The 16,692-nt window shown below is 48.3% G+C and overlaps 1 protein-coding gene across 1 annotated transcript in view; it reads right to left on the bottom strand.

Moving 5' to 3' along the window:
• Positions 1-5,380: 5,380 nt before the first annotated feature.
• Positions 5,381-16,692, bottom strand: part of CNGB1 (cyclic nucleotide gated channel beta 1) — a 68,436-nt gene continuing 57,124 nt past the window's right edge. The window contains exons 27-33 of the mRNA XM_006878921.1: positions 15,664-15,761; positions 15,483-15,566; positions 12,000-12,118; positions 11,398-11,544; positions 7,814-8,033; positions 5,684-5,749; positions 5,381-5,602 (exon numbers count right to left, since the gene is read on the bottom strand). Of these exons, the coding sequence (XP_006878983.1) occupies positions 5,381-5,602; positions 5,684-5,749; positions 7,814-8,033; positions 11,398-11,544; positions 12,000-12,118; positions 15,483-15,566; positions 15,664-15,761 (956 nt within the window). The remainder of the gene's footprint in view (positions 5,603-5,683; positions 5,750-7,813; positions 8,034-11,397; positions 11,545-11,999; positions 12,119-15,482; positions 15,567-15,663; positions 15,762-16,692) is intronic.

The raw sequence follows: 16,692 nt of genomic DNA, 5'->3' as shown, positions 1-16,692 counted from the left end.
AGGCCAGGAAGAGGCAGATGGCTGCTGGTTGGCTCTAGGCAATATTGCCGTGGTGCTCAAGATTCATAGCTCTGGGGAAGGGAACCAGTGGGGTGAGCTGGGGGCACCGTGGCCAAGCCAGCATAGGGGAATTTGACTGAAAAATAATCTTCCAAAAGGGAAGCAGGGTGGAGGACACTGGAGACTGAGCGTAAAAATGGACACACCTCCAGCCCCCAGTCTCCAAAGATATCAGAGGCGTCCTGGCCAAAGCAAGTCATATGATACAGCTTGTGAGGACCAGTGTAGAAAGAACAATACAGACTTCCTTGTTCAAAAAGTAATAACGTGACAGTAAACCAGGCACTCCACATGGCCTGGAAACCCGGGGTGACCGCCCAGGCCTTATGTTCACAAAGCCCATCCTGCACAGAATGGACTAAGCACCCCGGGAGTGTCAGGGTGTTTCAGGGCCTGTTTCATTTCACATTCGATTTGACACATTCATACCTACAGAGAAGTTGTGCCTTCAGTTGCAGCTTAACATCTGGCCTTTGACTGAACTCTCTGTTAAAGAGAAAAGTCCTTCTGTGTACACGAACACAGGCACTGGGTGCATGAAAACAGGTTCTCTGAGGCAGAACTCAGAGAAGACGGAGGGTCAAGGGGCTTCGGCTGTCACCGAGCAAAGGGCGGCCAAGCAGGTTTCATTTCTTGTGCTGATTCAGACATGGGGATGCTGGTTGGTGATTTGGTTTGTTGCGTTTTTTTTTTAAATTTTTTAATTATTATTATCTTGTGCGTGTACCGTCAGATCAGATCTGACTGGTACAGGAGGAGATTGTCCCTCCTTCTCCAGTAGAGCATCTGCTGGATTCGAACCGTGTTCCTCTGGGATTGCAGTGCAGCTTGATTTGGTTATTTTAATATGCAATGCAGCATCTCCACGTTACACGTGAGGTCATCGGGATCCAGTGAGGACCAGAGTCACCTGTGCTATGTGGTCGTCGCACTGGGGTTGTTTGAACTCAGAGCCGAGTGTGTGTCTTACTAAGCAAGTCTAATGGGCTTTGGACGTGTCTGAGTGGTGCAAAGGGTTAAGCACTGGGCTATTTACCAGAAGTTTGAAAGTCTAAACTCACTCAGAAGTAACGCAGAAGAAAGGCCTGGTGAGAGGCTTCTGAAAGGTCCCGGCAAACACCGAAATGCCCGTGGAACGGTTCTGTTCTAGAACACAGGGAGATGCCATGCATCGGCACCAACTCAACAGACTGTCCTGGGCTTTGGAAGCACATCAGCAGTTGACTCGGACAGACTTACAGACTCCCAAGTCTGTTGATCCGAGAGATCATAGAGATTTGATAAGGAATGCTGAGAGGAGCAGCTGTGGCCCCACAAATGAAAAGGTACCCCTGGACCATAGCACTGGAGTGATCTCTCTCTAGCCATAGGAATGCAGGACAATCCAGCCCTGAGGAAGGCAGCAGGAGGGCAGAGAAGGGATTAGCTGGGAACATCACTTAGTTTATCTCACAAAACCCAAGATCTGTCACACATGGCCAGTTCCTGAAATGAATCCACAAGGCAAGACCGTTTGTCTAAACACTTTAATTAAATTACATTGTCATATGAAAGCCAGGGGGCAAACACAGCACCCGAGTTTGCTAATAAAGCAGATTAGAATATCCCAGGTAGCAGAATACATTTGGATAATGAACCTAATTAAATTTTTGAACAGGTCCTTGGTCTGAATTTTATTTGAAAGAAATATTCACACAGTGAAGAAAAGAATTCACTATTCATTTTCTACCAAGTCACAGAAAGTGTTGAGACATTTCAAATCAGGAGAGATTCAGAATACAGAAATAAGGATCCTGTTTCATCCGCAGAATCTCCAGACCTGTAACCCATCCATATCTTGGCAATCTACCAGTTTAATTCCATTTGCAAAATAATGCCAGCCTCACATTTAATTTACCTAATAGTCAAGGTTTGTGAACATGTCAAGTTTAATGAGATAGCTCGGTGAAATGAAGCCCCAGCTAATCTCATCAATTTTCCCTCCGGAATAATTCCTGGGAACCTCGAGAATCTCTTTCCTATTATAAGAACCTCTTTCCTTTTATAATAAGCAGCATACACTCCAAGGTTGATATCTAAAAGAATAAGTTCATTCATATAAACAAAAAAATATTTCTTGCATAATAAAATCTCACAGTGAAAAGTGGTCCTGAAACATTCTGCTACTTACTGGAGAGCAAAGTGAATGTATACCTGAAATACTTGCTAAAGACGGAAATATCTGTTATGCTTGGGTAATGCAATGAGGAGTGCCAATATGGGATTTGGAAATGAGGTCGCTCTCAGCCTCTGCAGTCCGCTGCACTGTGACCGCTTGTGTGTGGGTGTGAGGCTGGAAGCTGTACCACCAGTATTTCAAATACGAGCAGGGTTCCATATGGTGGACGGAGGTTCACAGAACTTCCAGACTAGGACAGATTAGGAAGGAAAACTTGGCTACATAGCTCTGATAATTAGCCAATGCAAAAGCTTAAGGATCTCAACAGAGTAATATCTGACATCGTACTGGAAGATGAGCCCCTAACGTTGGAAGGCACCACAGTAGTCGTAGCAACAGAACCAGACGTGCGATGCTCATGAAAATGGTGAGGAATGGGGCAACGATTCGCTCTGCTGTACACAGGCTGCCACTCATTGAAAAGCACTCAAAGGTCACTAACAAGAACAAATGGTGAAGGGAAAGGAAAACAAATCTGCCAAGGAGAAACAGTGTTCATCAGTGAAGTGATGAACACTGGCCATTGCAGTTGATAAAGAATGTGGTTTTTTTAACTGCAGAAGACTGAAACACTACAAGTGACCATCGACGGAAGAGTGGTAAATATTATGTCCGTGGTACAATGCACAGTAAGATGGGTTCAACTGTGCTCGTGATAAAATAAAGACGGCCTTTATCTACTGCCAGGGAATTATCGCTAAAACAAATCGAGGAGGAAAAAAGCTGTGGCTCCAGGGTGTTACCATTTCTGTCTGGAAGACTCTGAGAACAAGCATGAATTCACATATTTCCTTGTGTCAACATAGAAACATCTCTGAAAGGATAAGAGATTGATACAGTGCTTGGCCCCTGGGAGAGAGCCAGGGAGGCCGGGGACAGGGCTAACAGATACTCTCATGCCTTTTACATTTTGACCTATATTTTGTGTCTATCGTCAAAAAATTAAAGAATAGTGTTGAAAGGATAAGATACTAAAGTTGATCATCATTATATTTAATATGATGATTTATCTAGTTCATGGTCACATATACCACGAACAAGGTAAATTGTGCTTCACCTAGGGATTTGGAAATGCTTGGACATGCTGAAGGGGCTTTCTCTGGTGGTACAGTGGATTAAGTACTTGAATACTAACAGTGAGGTTAGCGATTGTCATCTACTTAGCTGTTCCCAGGGAGTAAAGACCTGTCTAAAAATTATTATGTGTCAAAACTTGATCCTATGACATCTAACAAGAACAGATCAGCCTGGAAGATCCCAGGTTATTTCCCTTTTTTTCACAGTGGAATCTATGTTCTGCTTTTAGTTTGGTAAATAAACACACACATTTGCAAGCCCCCAAAGGGCCCTTCAATAGCTCCCAAAGCCCCTGACACAGGAATTGCCTGGAGAACAGGTAGGATTTGACTACAACTCACAGCAATCCTATGAATAATAGATTTGAACCTTGCCATATTTTGAACTATCCTCTTGATTTCTAGCATGCTCAGACCCACTGATACTCTTACTGTGTCAATTCATCTCCTTAACAATTTTCCTCTTTCCCTGACCCTCCGCTTTTCTCAGCATGAAGTCTTTCTGACCTCTCCTGACAATATACTGAAAGTATGTGACATGAAACTTCGCCATGCCTGCCTCTAAGAGTGCCCTGAATGCATTTCCTCCAAGACAGACCTGTTTGTTCTTTTGGCAGTTCATGGGATACTCAGACCTCCAACCCCACAATGGAAAGGCATCAAATCTTTTTCTGTCATCCTTACTTATTGTTCAACTTTCAGATGCATTCAAAGCAACTGAAAAGAGCAGGGCTTGGATCAGGCACACCTTAGTCTTTAAATTGACACCATTGCTCTTTGATATCTCCACTTTGGACAGGACCTTGACAACAGACTTTCCCAATGCATCTTTTGATTTCTTGACTGCTGTTACCATAGCTGTTGATTGTGGAGCCACAAAAAAAGAAATTGTTGATAATTTCAATCTCTTCTCCATCTATCATGAAGTTGTCTATTGTCTGGTGACTCTTTTTGTTTCCTTGAGGTTGAGATGTAATTCATACTGAAGACTGTAGTATTTGATCCTCTGTAGCAAGCACTTCAGGTCCTCCTTATCTTCAGGAAGCAAGGTTCTGTCATCTGCATGACACAGGTTGTTGATAAATCTTCCGCCCATCCTGATGCCACATTCTTCTTCATGGAGGCTAGCTTCTCAAAGGATTTGCTCTGCATACAGGTTGAATAGGTGTGGAGAAAGGACAACCCTGACACACAACTTTTCTGATTTAAAACCTGTATCGAAACTACAGCTTTTTGGTTTATCACTGACTTCTTGAGAACCATTCAGTATACAAATAAAACTTTTCTCAACTGAGTGAATGACCTTTCTTCCACTTCTTGAATCTTAAAGGCAATAAAGACAGTGGTGTCCAGGAACGTGGGGGCACTTAAGAGATGTCATCCACTTGAGGTTTCGTCTTCTGGGATGAATGGAAATTGCTACCATGGTCTCTATAGTAACAGAAGGATTCCTGCCAATGGAAATGTGAGTCCTCCCTTTGCGCGCTTTTGAGAAATCTCAGTCCCTTGAGTATCTGGTCAGATAATGACATCAGATGGGGAATGGAGGGATGGTCTGGAAAACAGAAACATTATCTGCTTCCGTAAAGTTTGCAACCCCAAACTCCCCTATAGGGAGTCCTGCTGTGTCACTGAATCCAGCAACCATCAGGCTCACAAGCACGCTTAACGCAGCTGCTCCACAAAGAACATCAGCATCCAGGGGTCAGGTGAGACTTCCCACCTCTCCCGCACAGCAAAAGTGTAGCTCGACCACCCCGCCTTCTGCTGAAATGAGGTGGAAGAAGATGGAAAAGGGAAAACCTATCCAATCAGTAACCACTCTCCTCTCCCACAAAAGGCTTCTTGGAGCCCCGTTCTATCGCCTGCCTATAAGATCTGTGAAAATAGAAAGTTTGTTCCTAAAAACACTAAGTTCATTTCAAGGCCACCCCCTGGGAGGCACCCGCGGGGCGGCGGGAGGTGGTGGGCTGGAGGTTCCAGCGCGCAGGGTCTGTGCCGGCGGGAAGGCCACCGCCCCGGACCCTCACTCCTTCTTCTCCTCGGGGATCTCCACCGACAGGATCTGCTCGCCGGGTTCGGGGCCCGGGCTCATGCGGATGCGCACCGAGTGCTCCTCGGGCTCGGTGCCCTGAGCGGGCGTCCCGGCAGAGACCGGGGCCGGGGGATCCGAGGGCGCGGGCGGCGCGGGCTGAGCTGGGGGCTGGGCCGGGGGATCCGAGGGCGCGGGCTGCGCTGGAGCGGGGGGCTGGGCCGGGGGATCTGAGGGCGCGGGCGGTGCGGGCTGAGCCGGGTCCTGGGCCCGGGCGCCCTCTGCCGGAGCGGTAACTTGCTCGGCGGGTTGCTCCGTGGGCGCTGAACCCGCCTCTCCAGCGGTGCCGTCTGCGCTCTTGGCCTGGAATCAGCAAAGGAGGACTCATGATGCACAGATATAACAAGGAATGTGGTCAATATACTGAGAGGTTTCTTCCTGTCCCCCACCTCCACGGCCCCCCAAGCAGGAGGATGGATGGCGGTATGCGCCCTGGGGATTAGATGCAATGGCCCCGAACGCAGCCACATCCAAGTTATTTGGTAAAAATGGAATATGCTACAGTGACGCTGCACCAAGAATATTCTTGGAGTCCATGCCAGCGTCACATCCACTCTGTGCTCTTCTCAACTCACAGAGCAGCCGACTTTAAAGATCTGAGGTTGACCCTGCCCTTGAGCTTTGGTGAGGTCTTGTGGGGTTGCATCTGGTGAATGTCTTGGAACTCCTGATGACTTTGATGTCACTCAACAGACTGCTACTGTCAAATAGCCCCCTGGACGGGCCCCCTGGGCTCTGGCAGCAGCCTGATCATCCCACCCAAACCCAGACCCCCATTTCCCAGCAGCCATCCTCAAGGACTGTCAGAAACAGTATCATTCTAATTGTACTCCTTGTATAGAGTCATTCTAACTGGCATTCTTAGTTTTAATTGAGGGTGGGGATCCCAGAACTAATTTTAACATTCCCTTTAGAATGGGAGTAGTCAGCACTGTGCCTGTCTTCAGAGGTTTTGTCTTTCAAATAAATTTAAACTGTCACCAACACAATATTAAATATGAGAATGCCACTCTCACCTGGGAATTAATGCACCCTGCTTGTGTCCATTCCTCCTACCACCAGAAGCCCTGGGGTTTCCATTTGAGGAGCTCCCTCCCCCTGTCTCAGTTGAGACTTGAACTTAGGGGTGTCAGAACCCTTGAAAATTGGTTTTTCTAGCCACTGTGTTAGTCCTCACTGGTCAGGGAGGAGGTAGTCTCTAGCTATCTTAACTGCACACACATGGTCTGGCAAGTCATCAACAACTGTGAGACCAATATAATATAAGAGAGAGGTTTTCCACACTGTGAGGTACCTTGCTGATGGTGGTCAAGAGAGGAAGGAGACTGTGGCGCTGCTGTGAAGAGACTATGGCAAGGTATAAGCAGAAGAATCCTGCATTTACGCTACAGTTAAAGGTTTTGCTGGATGGATGACTGAAGGAAAGGTTGACTTATAACTGCTCTGAGATAGTTTGCTGGATGATTGTGGAAACCAGAAGTTTCTTGCATTTGTGCTGCTGAACTGAACCTGGACTGTCACTAATTGAGGAAGTGTACCTTGTTAATCTTGCTTGGGACTGCTGGACTAAACCTGGACTTGTATTGTGTGATATTCTTTGCCTTCTCCGCTCTCCAGCCTATTTCTCTAATAAGCTCCACAACTCAGAGTAAAGTCAGGAAGTCAACATGAATATAGAACCAGAGTGATTGGCAGAAAGAGGTGCAGGAACATGTGGAGTGGTGTGTCTGACCATGTAATTATTTGGATGGTGCTATGGATATCACTGATGAGAAGAGTTCTTCTTTATGAAGTTGGTAGAAGCCAGACTTGGCCATCCTCACATTACCACTGCTCTTTAAACAATATGTGACCCAGACTTCTCTCCAGAACACCTGAGCCTCCCAGCAGCCATAGTAATTGGCTCATGAATTGACATGGAAACCAGTTCTGTCCAATGGCAGCAAGCCCTAGGACTTTTGTTAGAATCAAAAGAGAGTACTTTTTCTCTGCTGAGGTTATAGGGAAACTGTACTCTTGAGGGCTGCCTGGGAACCGCAAATTGCCAAATGGAACAGAAATGAAAGGATAAGAAAACAAGTTCCACTGGCATTCTTTGCCCTTAAATCCAGACTTGCCTGAATTTTTCCAGTTACTTTCTCCAGTAAAGTCCCTGTTTTCCTAAGCCAATCTGAAATCGCACTCTGTGACTTACCATCAAGTAAATACAAAAGTGAGGAGAGAGAGAGAGAGAGGGAGAGGGAGAGGAGAGAATGAACACACCTAAAACTTTAAACCTCAATGCGTGGTCCACTCTCCTGGCCCCCTGGCTTTTCCCCGGCCCGCAGTGAAAATGCACCTCCTGGCTGGATTCCCAGCCATATTTACCTGTTCCAGCATCTGCTGCTGTTTTGCGGCGGCCTCCAGCGCAGCCAGTTCTTTGAGCCGAGCCCTGAGATGAGCAAGCTTGCCACCTCTTGCGCCCTTACCACCCATCTTTCCTGCTGCAGCCAGGGCAGCATTGAAGAGCTTGGGGGTGCCCGCCCTGGGAGGGAGGATGAGCACACTCTTCTGCTCCTTGGGCTTGTTGTTACTTCTCAGCATGCGCCTGAAAAGAAAGCAGTGCCCCGCTTACATCACAGACTCTGGGAGGGAGAAAGGTGGGTGTGCCCAGAATCCTGGAAGTCAGAGCCGCCCGGTGGAGAGGCTTCGTTTCTGAGTGCTGCTTCTGTGCCAGGCCCAGAGCTTAGCACCTAACATCTTGGTGAATGAGCACAGTCACCCCATGATATATCCTACTGCCTGCACCTGAGAGGGGAAACTGAGGCTGAAGGGCTGAGACACTTGTCTGAGTTCATGCACTTCAGAAACACCCAAAGTCATGTTCACACATGGCATCAGAAATCACATGCCAGGTGACCACTGCATCAACGCCAAGTCCCAGTGGCCCATGTGTGTCAGAAGAGAACTGTGCTCCGAAGGGTCTACAATGTCTGATTGTCTGGAAAAAGCTTGCCAGACCTTTCTTCTGAGGCACCTCTGGGTGTGCTGAAAACCTCTACCCTTCATGTTAGCAGCTAGGGGTGCCAATCATTTGTCAAACCCGGGGACTCCACCCCCAAAGGATCCAAAGCTGCTTGCTTCTCCTTCCGCTTCGTTGTCACTTCCCCATCACCACTGTCCACACCATCAGCACTTAGGAGTGTCCCTGTGGAAGCCTCTGTGCTTGGGCCTTCATGATGTCCCGTGGATAGACCCTAATGTGGCTCTGTGTTTCCCACCTCCTGGTGGTCACCCCTCTCTGAGGCTGGTGAGACCTGTGGACCTGATTCTACCCTAACAAAGCAAAAGTGGCAGGGTGTCGCTTCTGTGAGTGCCATTCCTAGGGTTGTGACCTTGTCTTCAGAGACCTGTTTCCTGTGGCTTGGAGCAAGCCAGCAGCTGCTGTATGGGCAGCCCCTGCAGCAGGAGACTGAGGGCAGCCACTGGGCTGGGAGGTGGCAGAGTTGGAATTCAAACGCAGTGCCTCTGACCCCGTCCCCCCGCACCCCAGATTTTACTGACAACAAATAACAGATAATAACAATATCTCCCTAGAAAAGGATCTTATACCTTGACAAGGAAAAGGCTGTGGTTATTGTACCTATACATCTGAGGACACTGAGACTCAGGGTGGGTACAGTGGCATGCCGAAGGTAGCCAGGAAGTGGCAGAGGCTGAATTACAACCCAGACCTCCTCAGTGCTATCACTCCACTTCTTATCTCTTATTAAGGATGACATTTTTCCATCAACCAGAGTCCCAGCCTTGACAAGGACTTTTTCACGCTATAAATACGTGATGAGTGGTTTGGCTCAAGAAAGAATGCTTTTTGCACACAATCCAGCCGTCCTAGACTGCTAATTGGCACATCCATTCATCAGGGCTCCTGCGTGACTTGTTTGTTTGAAAACGAGCCCATTACTGGCTGCTTATCTAATCAGAGGCAATAGGCTGAAATTGTGCGTATTGATATTAATTGCCCAGAACTTGCATTTTCTGGCTGGAGCTCCCACAGGGGAAGGAAAACATGGTAATTCATCAGAGGCCTCTTGCGCGCCTGGCACTGTCACCTGTGTTATTGGAGTCCATAATTCACAGCATGACAGTCCTTCAGAAGGCCCAGCGTGGCGCTCAGATGACACAAAGGAACCATCCAAAGTTCTTCCTTCACTGACTGGTGATGACTGGCTCTGTTATGAAACATTGAGCCCACTCCCTTGACAGCTCCAGAATAAGGAAATCCATCCTCATTTGCAAATTACGCTTGGCCTTATGCGAGCCTTGGTCACGTAGGGGGAAAATATACCGGGCTGCTAACTGGAAAATCAGCAGTTCGAGTCCACCAACTTCTCTGTGAGAGAAAGGTGAGCAGTCTCCTAATATAAAGATTTACTGCTTCGGAAACCCCGTGGAGGGGCCTCTATGAATTGGAACCGGTTTGACTGCTGAGCGTTTGGTTTCTTGGCCCTATAATTAAGGATCTGGCGGTAAGGAGCTGCGCTGCCAACCTGAAGGCACCTGGTTTGAATCCACCCGCTGCTCCGTGGGGAAAAAATGGGCAATCTCCTCCTGTGGGATTTACTGCCTCTGAAAATCTACTGGAGGGTCAGCTATGGTCAGTTTCAACTCAATGGTATACAATAATAACAACGGTAGGTTTATTATTGACTCCTATCCAAAAGGTTCATGGTTCAAATCCACCCAGCAGCCTGGTAATATTCTTCCAAATGTATTAAAGCCAAGAAATTGTTATTAACACAGTGGTTTGCATGCTGTAATGGGGTTTGAATTTTTTTTTAACATTTGTGCCAGTTCCAAGCCCATCTCTTGGAGGGACAAGCCAGAAAGGTGAGCACTTCTCTGCTTTGAGGCCTCAGGTAACCCCTCTGCAGGATGGGGAGCTTGAACAGAATGTCATGGGAGGCTCTCAGCAACACCGACGTCCTGAGGCCTGTGGTCATCAGAGACAGGCAGTGTCTGCAAAGAGTCCCCATCTACTGGGTAGTCAGACCTCCAGCACGTTAGTGGGCTGCTTCATCAACCCGTCTCTGCCTCCTCTCATCACCCAGGCCTACCACAGGCACTGTCCACAAGCAGGGCCCCCCACACTGCTCTTGTGGGGGTTCTTTGGGGCCCTGTTCCATCTGCTAGCCTCCCCTACACTAACGAGGCCAGGGATGGGAAGGCAGCTGTCAGCATGGCTGTCCTGCACATGTTCCCCCAGAAGAGAGGAGGAGGAGAGTGTGGGGGTCTGGGGCCACCTCTCAGATGTGCATCTTCCTGTCCCTCAGAGCAACAGGAATTGACTCCCAGAGCCGACATACTGGGGGAAGTGGGTGGGTTTTGTGGGGAAAGTTCAGGTGACTGGCTTCTGAAGCATCCAATGGCTTCCCTAGGGTCTATGCGCGAGGCTGATGGTTCACATATTTGGCTGCTAACCAAAAGCTGATGGTTGTAATCTACCATAAAGTGCCTCAGAAGAAAAGCCTGGTGATCTATGTCCAAAAAAAAATAAATAATCCACCATTGACAACACAACGGAACACAGAAGTTCTTCTCTGATATAGGGGCCGCTAGGAGTTAAAGTTGATATCAGCAACTGGCTGATTCTTCAAAGAAGCCCAAGTCTTTAAAGACAGAAAAAGGGTGAGGAACTGTCCCAGATTAAAGGAGATTAAAGATACAACTTAATGTCACATCTGAGCCTAGATTTGCTCCAAGAATGGGAAAGTGATAAAGGAAAGCTCCTGGTACTCCAAGTGAAATTTGAATACAGACCATGGATGAGCTAAGTGTATTGTCTCAATATTAGATATTGGGATTTTGATAAAAGCACGGTGTGCTCTATATAAGAGAAAGTGGTTTGAGGAAATGTACACTGAGGAATATGCAGACTTCTTTAGGGGGAGAATAAAAATCCAATTCTGTACCTGGCCTTCTTTCGGAGTAGCTTTTGGGACTCAGGGTAGTGCACTAAAATCTCGTTCAGGTCCTTCTTGTCCAGGATGAAGAGGTTGGTGAATCCATGGGCCACCACGTTTGCCGTGCGCCGGTTCCCGCCCCCAACGGCCAGCAAGCTGGGGCAGAGAAGGGAGGGAGGTGAAGCCTCAGGGGGCACTGTGGCTACCAGGGAGGGGAAGGGCCAGGGAGAAGGAAATGAACTGATGGACAGCAAACCATCACTGGGATGGGTGGGGGCAGGCAGGGTGGAATGAGCGGATGGTCAGACCCTGCGTGTGTTGTAACTGGTGGTGGTGTGGAACCAAATGTGCGTGAGGAATTGGAGGGGGGAAAAATAACAATATGCATTGTAAACAGAAACTTATATCACAATTAAAAAACAAAAACTCTTTGCTTCCCTCATGCCCTCACTGCATACGGTGGCCCGCACATGTCCGCAGGTGCTGGCCACGTCTCAGTAGCATCCAGACCCACCCAAGGGCCCTCCAGTACATGGCCTTCCTCAGTGATCATTCCCCATGCCTCCTTCCCAGTCTTTGCCCAGCTCTCCTCGTGATCCCGCTCCTCTGACCTTATTTCTCCAAACACGGATCCTGCCTTCAGCATCACCAGCACAGACTTCCCGTCGGGGCCGCCCAGGACCTGCACCTGGCCTGCCTGGATGATGTACATCTCACGGCCAATCTCCCCCTGGGACAGAGCAGAGGGTCAGCTCCTCTGCCCGCCCACCAGAGCAGCAGGCAAGGCTGGCTAACAGCAAGGAGGAGCCTCGGTCTGGTCGTTGCCCTGCTGTCAACCTGCTGTGTAAGACGGGGCCAGCCACCTCCCCTCATCGCCTCAGCCTCCCCACCTGTGGACTGGGGTGAGACCTTGTCCTGCCTGCCTAGATGACCATTTAAAAAGAGTAGTGAGTGGAGCCGTGGAAGGAAAGGCTAGGGAAGCGCAGAGGAGCACGTTTAATGGTCCTGCCAATTCTCAACCAAGCGTATTTTGGAAGCAGGAGTGGAATCCACTTCCTAAATAACCTGCCTCTGGAAACTCTATGAACTTTGATACATGTCGATGGTTGTAGAGGGGCTTCAGGCCTTTTGTTCATAGGGTCGCTATGGGTCATGCTCAACTCGAAGGCAATCGACAACACCAGCACCATGTGACAGGAAGGTCCCAAGCCTAGAAAATCTACAGTGGTTCATACCACAAACTTGTCTATGCTGAGTGTCAGAGCTCATCTGCTCAGATCAGCCCCTAGTGCCTCTCAGGAGCTCAACCTCAGTGAGTATCTAAGAATGATAAGAACAACTTATAATAGCTACGATGTCCAACACTTAAATAACATTGTTCTGAGCCTGACACACTTCTAAGTGGCCATATGATTGAACCTACTTTATCCTCAACAACTCTTAGATCCAGGAACTGTGTTCCCAAGGGCAAAGCTAGGCTTAAGCAGAGCCAGGACTTGAACCCAGAGCATGTGGCTTTATTGCTCTTTTTCTCAAGTCTGTTGTTATTGGACGCCACTGAGTTTGATTGTGACTCACAGAGAACCCATTAAACAGTAGAACTGCCCCATAGATTTTGTTTGGCTGTAATCCTTAGGGAAAGAGATTATCCCTACCCAATTAAGGGACATCAAGCTTGGTTTGAAATGCAGTCAGAGATGTCCAGTGCATGAGGCGCCTTTCATGCAGTGGGAGATTCGGGACCCACATGTGTCTGTCTGACTCATAACCCCTGAGGACTGCTCAGGGACAGCATTGCAGAGCAAAAACGAACCGGCAGGCGGCGCTGTTCACAATAGCTATCAAGGATTCCATTCTGATCAATTCTGACCCCAATAATCTGACCAGTCTTTTCTCATCTAAAGCAAATTTTCAGTAACTGCCAAGGTTGATGCCTAAGTAGGGGGGCAAGAAACAGGACATGATGGCACAAGGCCACCAGCATCTCTCTGAAAGGGCCACAGGGAGCAAGAATACTATACTTGACCTTAGCAAAAAGGCCGAGAAGTGATAGGAAGTAAGAATAATTCAGCCCCACAGCGGGCCAGAGCAGAAAGCAGGTGAAGAGCTCATAGCCCAGCCTTATGGGACCTCTGGAACCCCAGCAGCAGCAGCAGCAAAAGTTCATTTTTTTTGTTGCTGACTCATCAGGGACTCACAGTTATGGCACCAACAGCGGGGTCTATTAGGGAAGTGAGTGCAGGAGGCAAAGAATATTTCACAATACAAGTCAAGGGTTTAGCCCGACAGCTCCAAAGCAAAATTCCTCAATAAGTCCAGCCTCCAGTTTCAGTTCAGCACTCAAATCCAAACCATCCAGCAAGGTTTACCTCTGAGCAGTTATAAATCAGCTTTTCTCCTTCAAAAATCCAGCAAGAACAGCTAAGCCTTTAACTGTGGCCAGCACAAATGCAAGAAGCCTCAGGTCACACCTTGCCACCATTTGTCTACAGCAATGCCACAGTGTCTTCACCACCAGGGTCTGACTCTCACCAGGGTCTTGCCGCCACAAGCCTTGCTTGCCTCCAGTCTTGCTGCCTGAAGTCTTGCTTCAAGTCTTTCTTACCTCAAATCTTGCTGTCCCATGTGGGAAGCATGCTCTCGCGCTCTCTCTCTCCTCTTTCCTCTCCCCTCCCCTCTCCCTCCCTCTCCCTTTCCTTCTTCCTCTCTCTCTCTCTCTCTCTCTTCCTAGTCCCAGAGCTGTTGGTGATTTGCAAGAACATGTGTCTGCAGTTAAGGCAGCTGGAGACCAGAGGAGACTAACAGCTCAAAAAGCCAACTTTTAAGCTAACACTACAGATGATAACAACACAAATGGACTTACTCTTTTCCAGGCAGTGTGCCAAGCTCTCTGATTCAACCCTCACGGCCACCTCATGAGGAAGGTGCAATCAGTATCCACACTTTATCCGAGAGAAAACATTCAGAGAGGGCAAGACACTTGCCAAGGCTGCACAACCGGAAAGCAACTCCAGTGTCAGAAAAATCACTGTACTGCTGCCACCCTCTGGTCTCCTAAAGCTGCAGGTTCAAAGTCTCAGCCATTGCCTACATTCCTTCCCCTTTCCTATTTGCTAGATCTGCTTCCAGAAACTTCCCTGCTGCAGAGCACTTGACATGGACCCGGGACCTTCTTGAGTTTAGCAGGGCTCCTGAGTGCTAGCAAGGGTTTCCTGACAATACATTCACCCCTGCACACATCCAGCCTCATCGGAAGCTCTGCACAGATGCCTGCAGTCTTGGTTCCTGAAGCCCTAAACACTCCTTAAGCGACCTTGTTCCCACTTTGGCTTCCAAAGAGTGGGAGCAGAGGGACCCTAGACACTGATCAGCTCTGGAATTTAAACCCAAATGTTCTTAGGTGATGCAAGGTGTGAAGGGAGGCTGGTGTGGGACAGTAGGAAGTGGTGGGGCTTGCGGCATCAGGAGGCAGCATCACGTCTCTTTCAGAGGCAGCCTCTCCTCCACTCTAACTGGCTCTTTTAATTTGAGAAAGCACGGTCAAGTATCAGCAGATATTCTCCATTTTCAAGTGAAGCTAGACATCTGGATTTTTATGTGAAGTCTCCTCATTTTTAAAAGTGGGAAATTAGTTTCATTTAAAAAAATATGTTACTAGAAGACCTACGTGAGCTTAATTATACATAAGGGCCATTAGTGCGCAGTCTCTGATCTAGTCACATCCATTTACCTGATGGGAAGACTGAGACCTGGTAGTGGTTTCACCTACACAGTCAAGGTCCTGCCCCTCTTCCAAAACTGTTCTTTCCTCGTTTGTTTTTTTTTTATAAAGTGGGCATCTGCATGGCCCCCACGGGCTACATCCCAGGGAACTATGGGAATACTTTGCAAGGTAAGAGATACTTCTGCTCATAATCCCACCCACTCCCACCCTCATGTCTTTGGCAGGCGCCATTCCTGAGGCTGCAGCCACTCCTTTCTGGCAATGCCCCTCTCTTCTGGGCCCTCAGAGGCATCCCTTCACCCCAGCAAGCTCCTTGAAAGGTATCAGAGTCGTAAACCCCAGACAGCCACAGTCATCTTCAGCCACTCACCTTCTTACACACATAATCGTTGGGCAAGTAAACAACAGAGCGAAGCCTCTTCAGCATGTCGAAGATCATCTGCCGGTCGCAGCCCTGTTCCAGAAAGAATGGGAAGGAGCCCCACTGAAAGGCGGTGTGGCTGGGGCCTCCCCAGGCTTCCCCCAAGGACAGGGACACTGGGCTCCCGCACCTGGAAAAGCGCCACCTTGCTGACAATGTCGTAGTTTACGTCGATGGCGAGGTCTAGCCGCATCTTGTCGGGAAGCTGCACCATCAGCTCTGACTCATCTGTAGAGGAGACCCTAACCCTTTTAGAGACAAGGCAAGACCCCACCCCAACACGCACAAGTGCACCCCAGCCACGTGTGACCACACTGGTTTAGCATGTCCTCTCTCACCTCGAGGCCTTTGTAGATGCTGTTCCCTGGGCTGGAAGCACCCCAATGTACTTTCCAAACTCCTCATCACTTTATGGGGCTCAGCAGAAACATAACCTACTCCAGGACGCTTATCCTTGAACTTGCCACCCAACTGCTATGTTGAACCACAGCTGTGTGACTGGCCTGCCTGCAAAGCCCTGTCTCCTCCACTCACTACAAGAATAACATCAGCCGGAGCTGCCAGGCCTCAGGCGTCCCTGTGTGATGCCAATAGTAGACATGTTTGCTAACTGAGAGGTTGGGAGTTCAAGACCACCCAGAGGCATCTCAACAGGAAGGTATGTGGACCTAATTCTAAATGGCACTCAAAACCCTATGTGCTCAAATTATTACCTAACTTGGGAGGGACTGGAGAGCATCATGCCGAGTGAACTCAGTCCCACAGGATGAATATTGTTCTAAGACCATTATTGTAGAAGTATAAGGTTCCAGGAGGGGTGGGAGAGGCTGGAAGCAAAGGGACATGGATGTACAGGGGGAAGAGGGATTAATCATTGGGTTGTACAATTTGAGGGGGGGCGGTGAGGGAAATTGAAAGCATTTGTTTGGATTTGTATTAGAATTTCATAAATAAACTAGTGGGGGGAAAGTCAGCTTAGGGAGGGGGAGGGAAGGAGAGGGGGTAAAATGTGCAACAATGAATGAATGAAAATCTAACTTTTCTATAAACTTTTGTTAAAATGCCAATTGTTGTTGTTGTTGTTGTTATGTGCCGTCGAGTCGCCTGCGACTCATAGCGACCCTATGTACAACAGCCCTAAACTCCGCTCTGTCCTGTG

The sequence above is a fragment of the Elephantulus edwardii genome, unplaced genomic scaffold, assembly GCF_000299155.1.
Source record: "Elephantulus edwardii isolate Elephantulus edwardi_28Jun2011 unplaced genomic scaffold, EleEdw1.0 scaffold00001, whole genome shotgun sequence".
NCBI classification, from domain to species: domain Eukaryota; kingdom Metazoa; phylum Chordata; class Mammalia; order Macroscelidea; family Macroscelididae; genus Elephantulus; species Elephantulus edwardii.
Note: the sequence above shows the minus strand (reverse complement) of the source record. Positions and strands in the feature narration are given on the sequence as shown.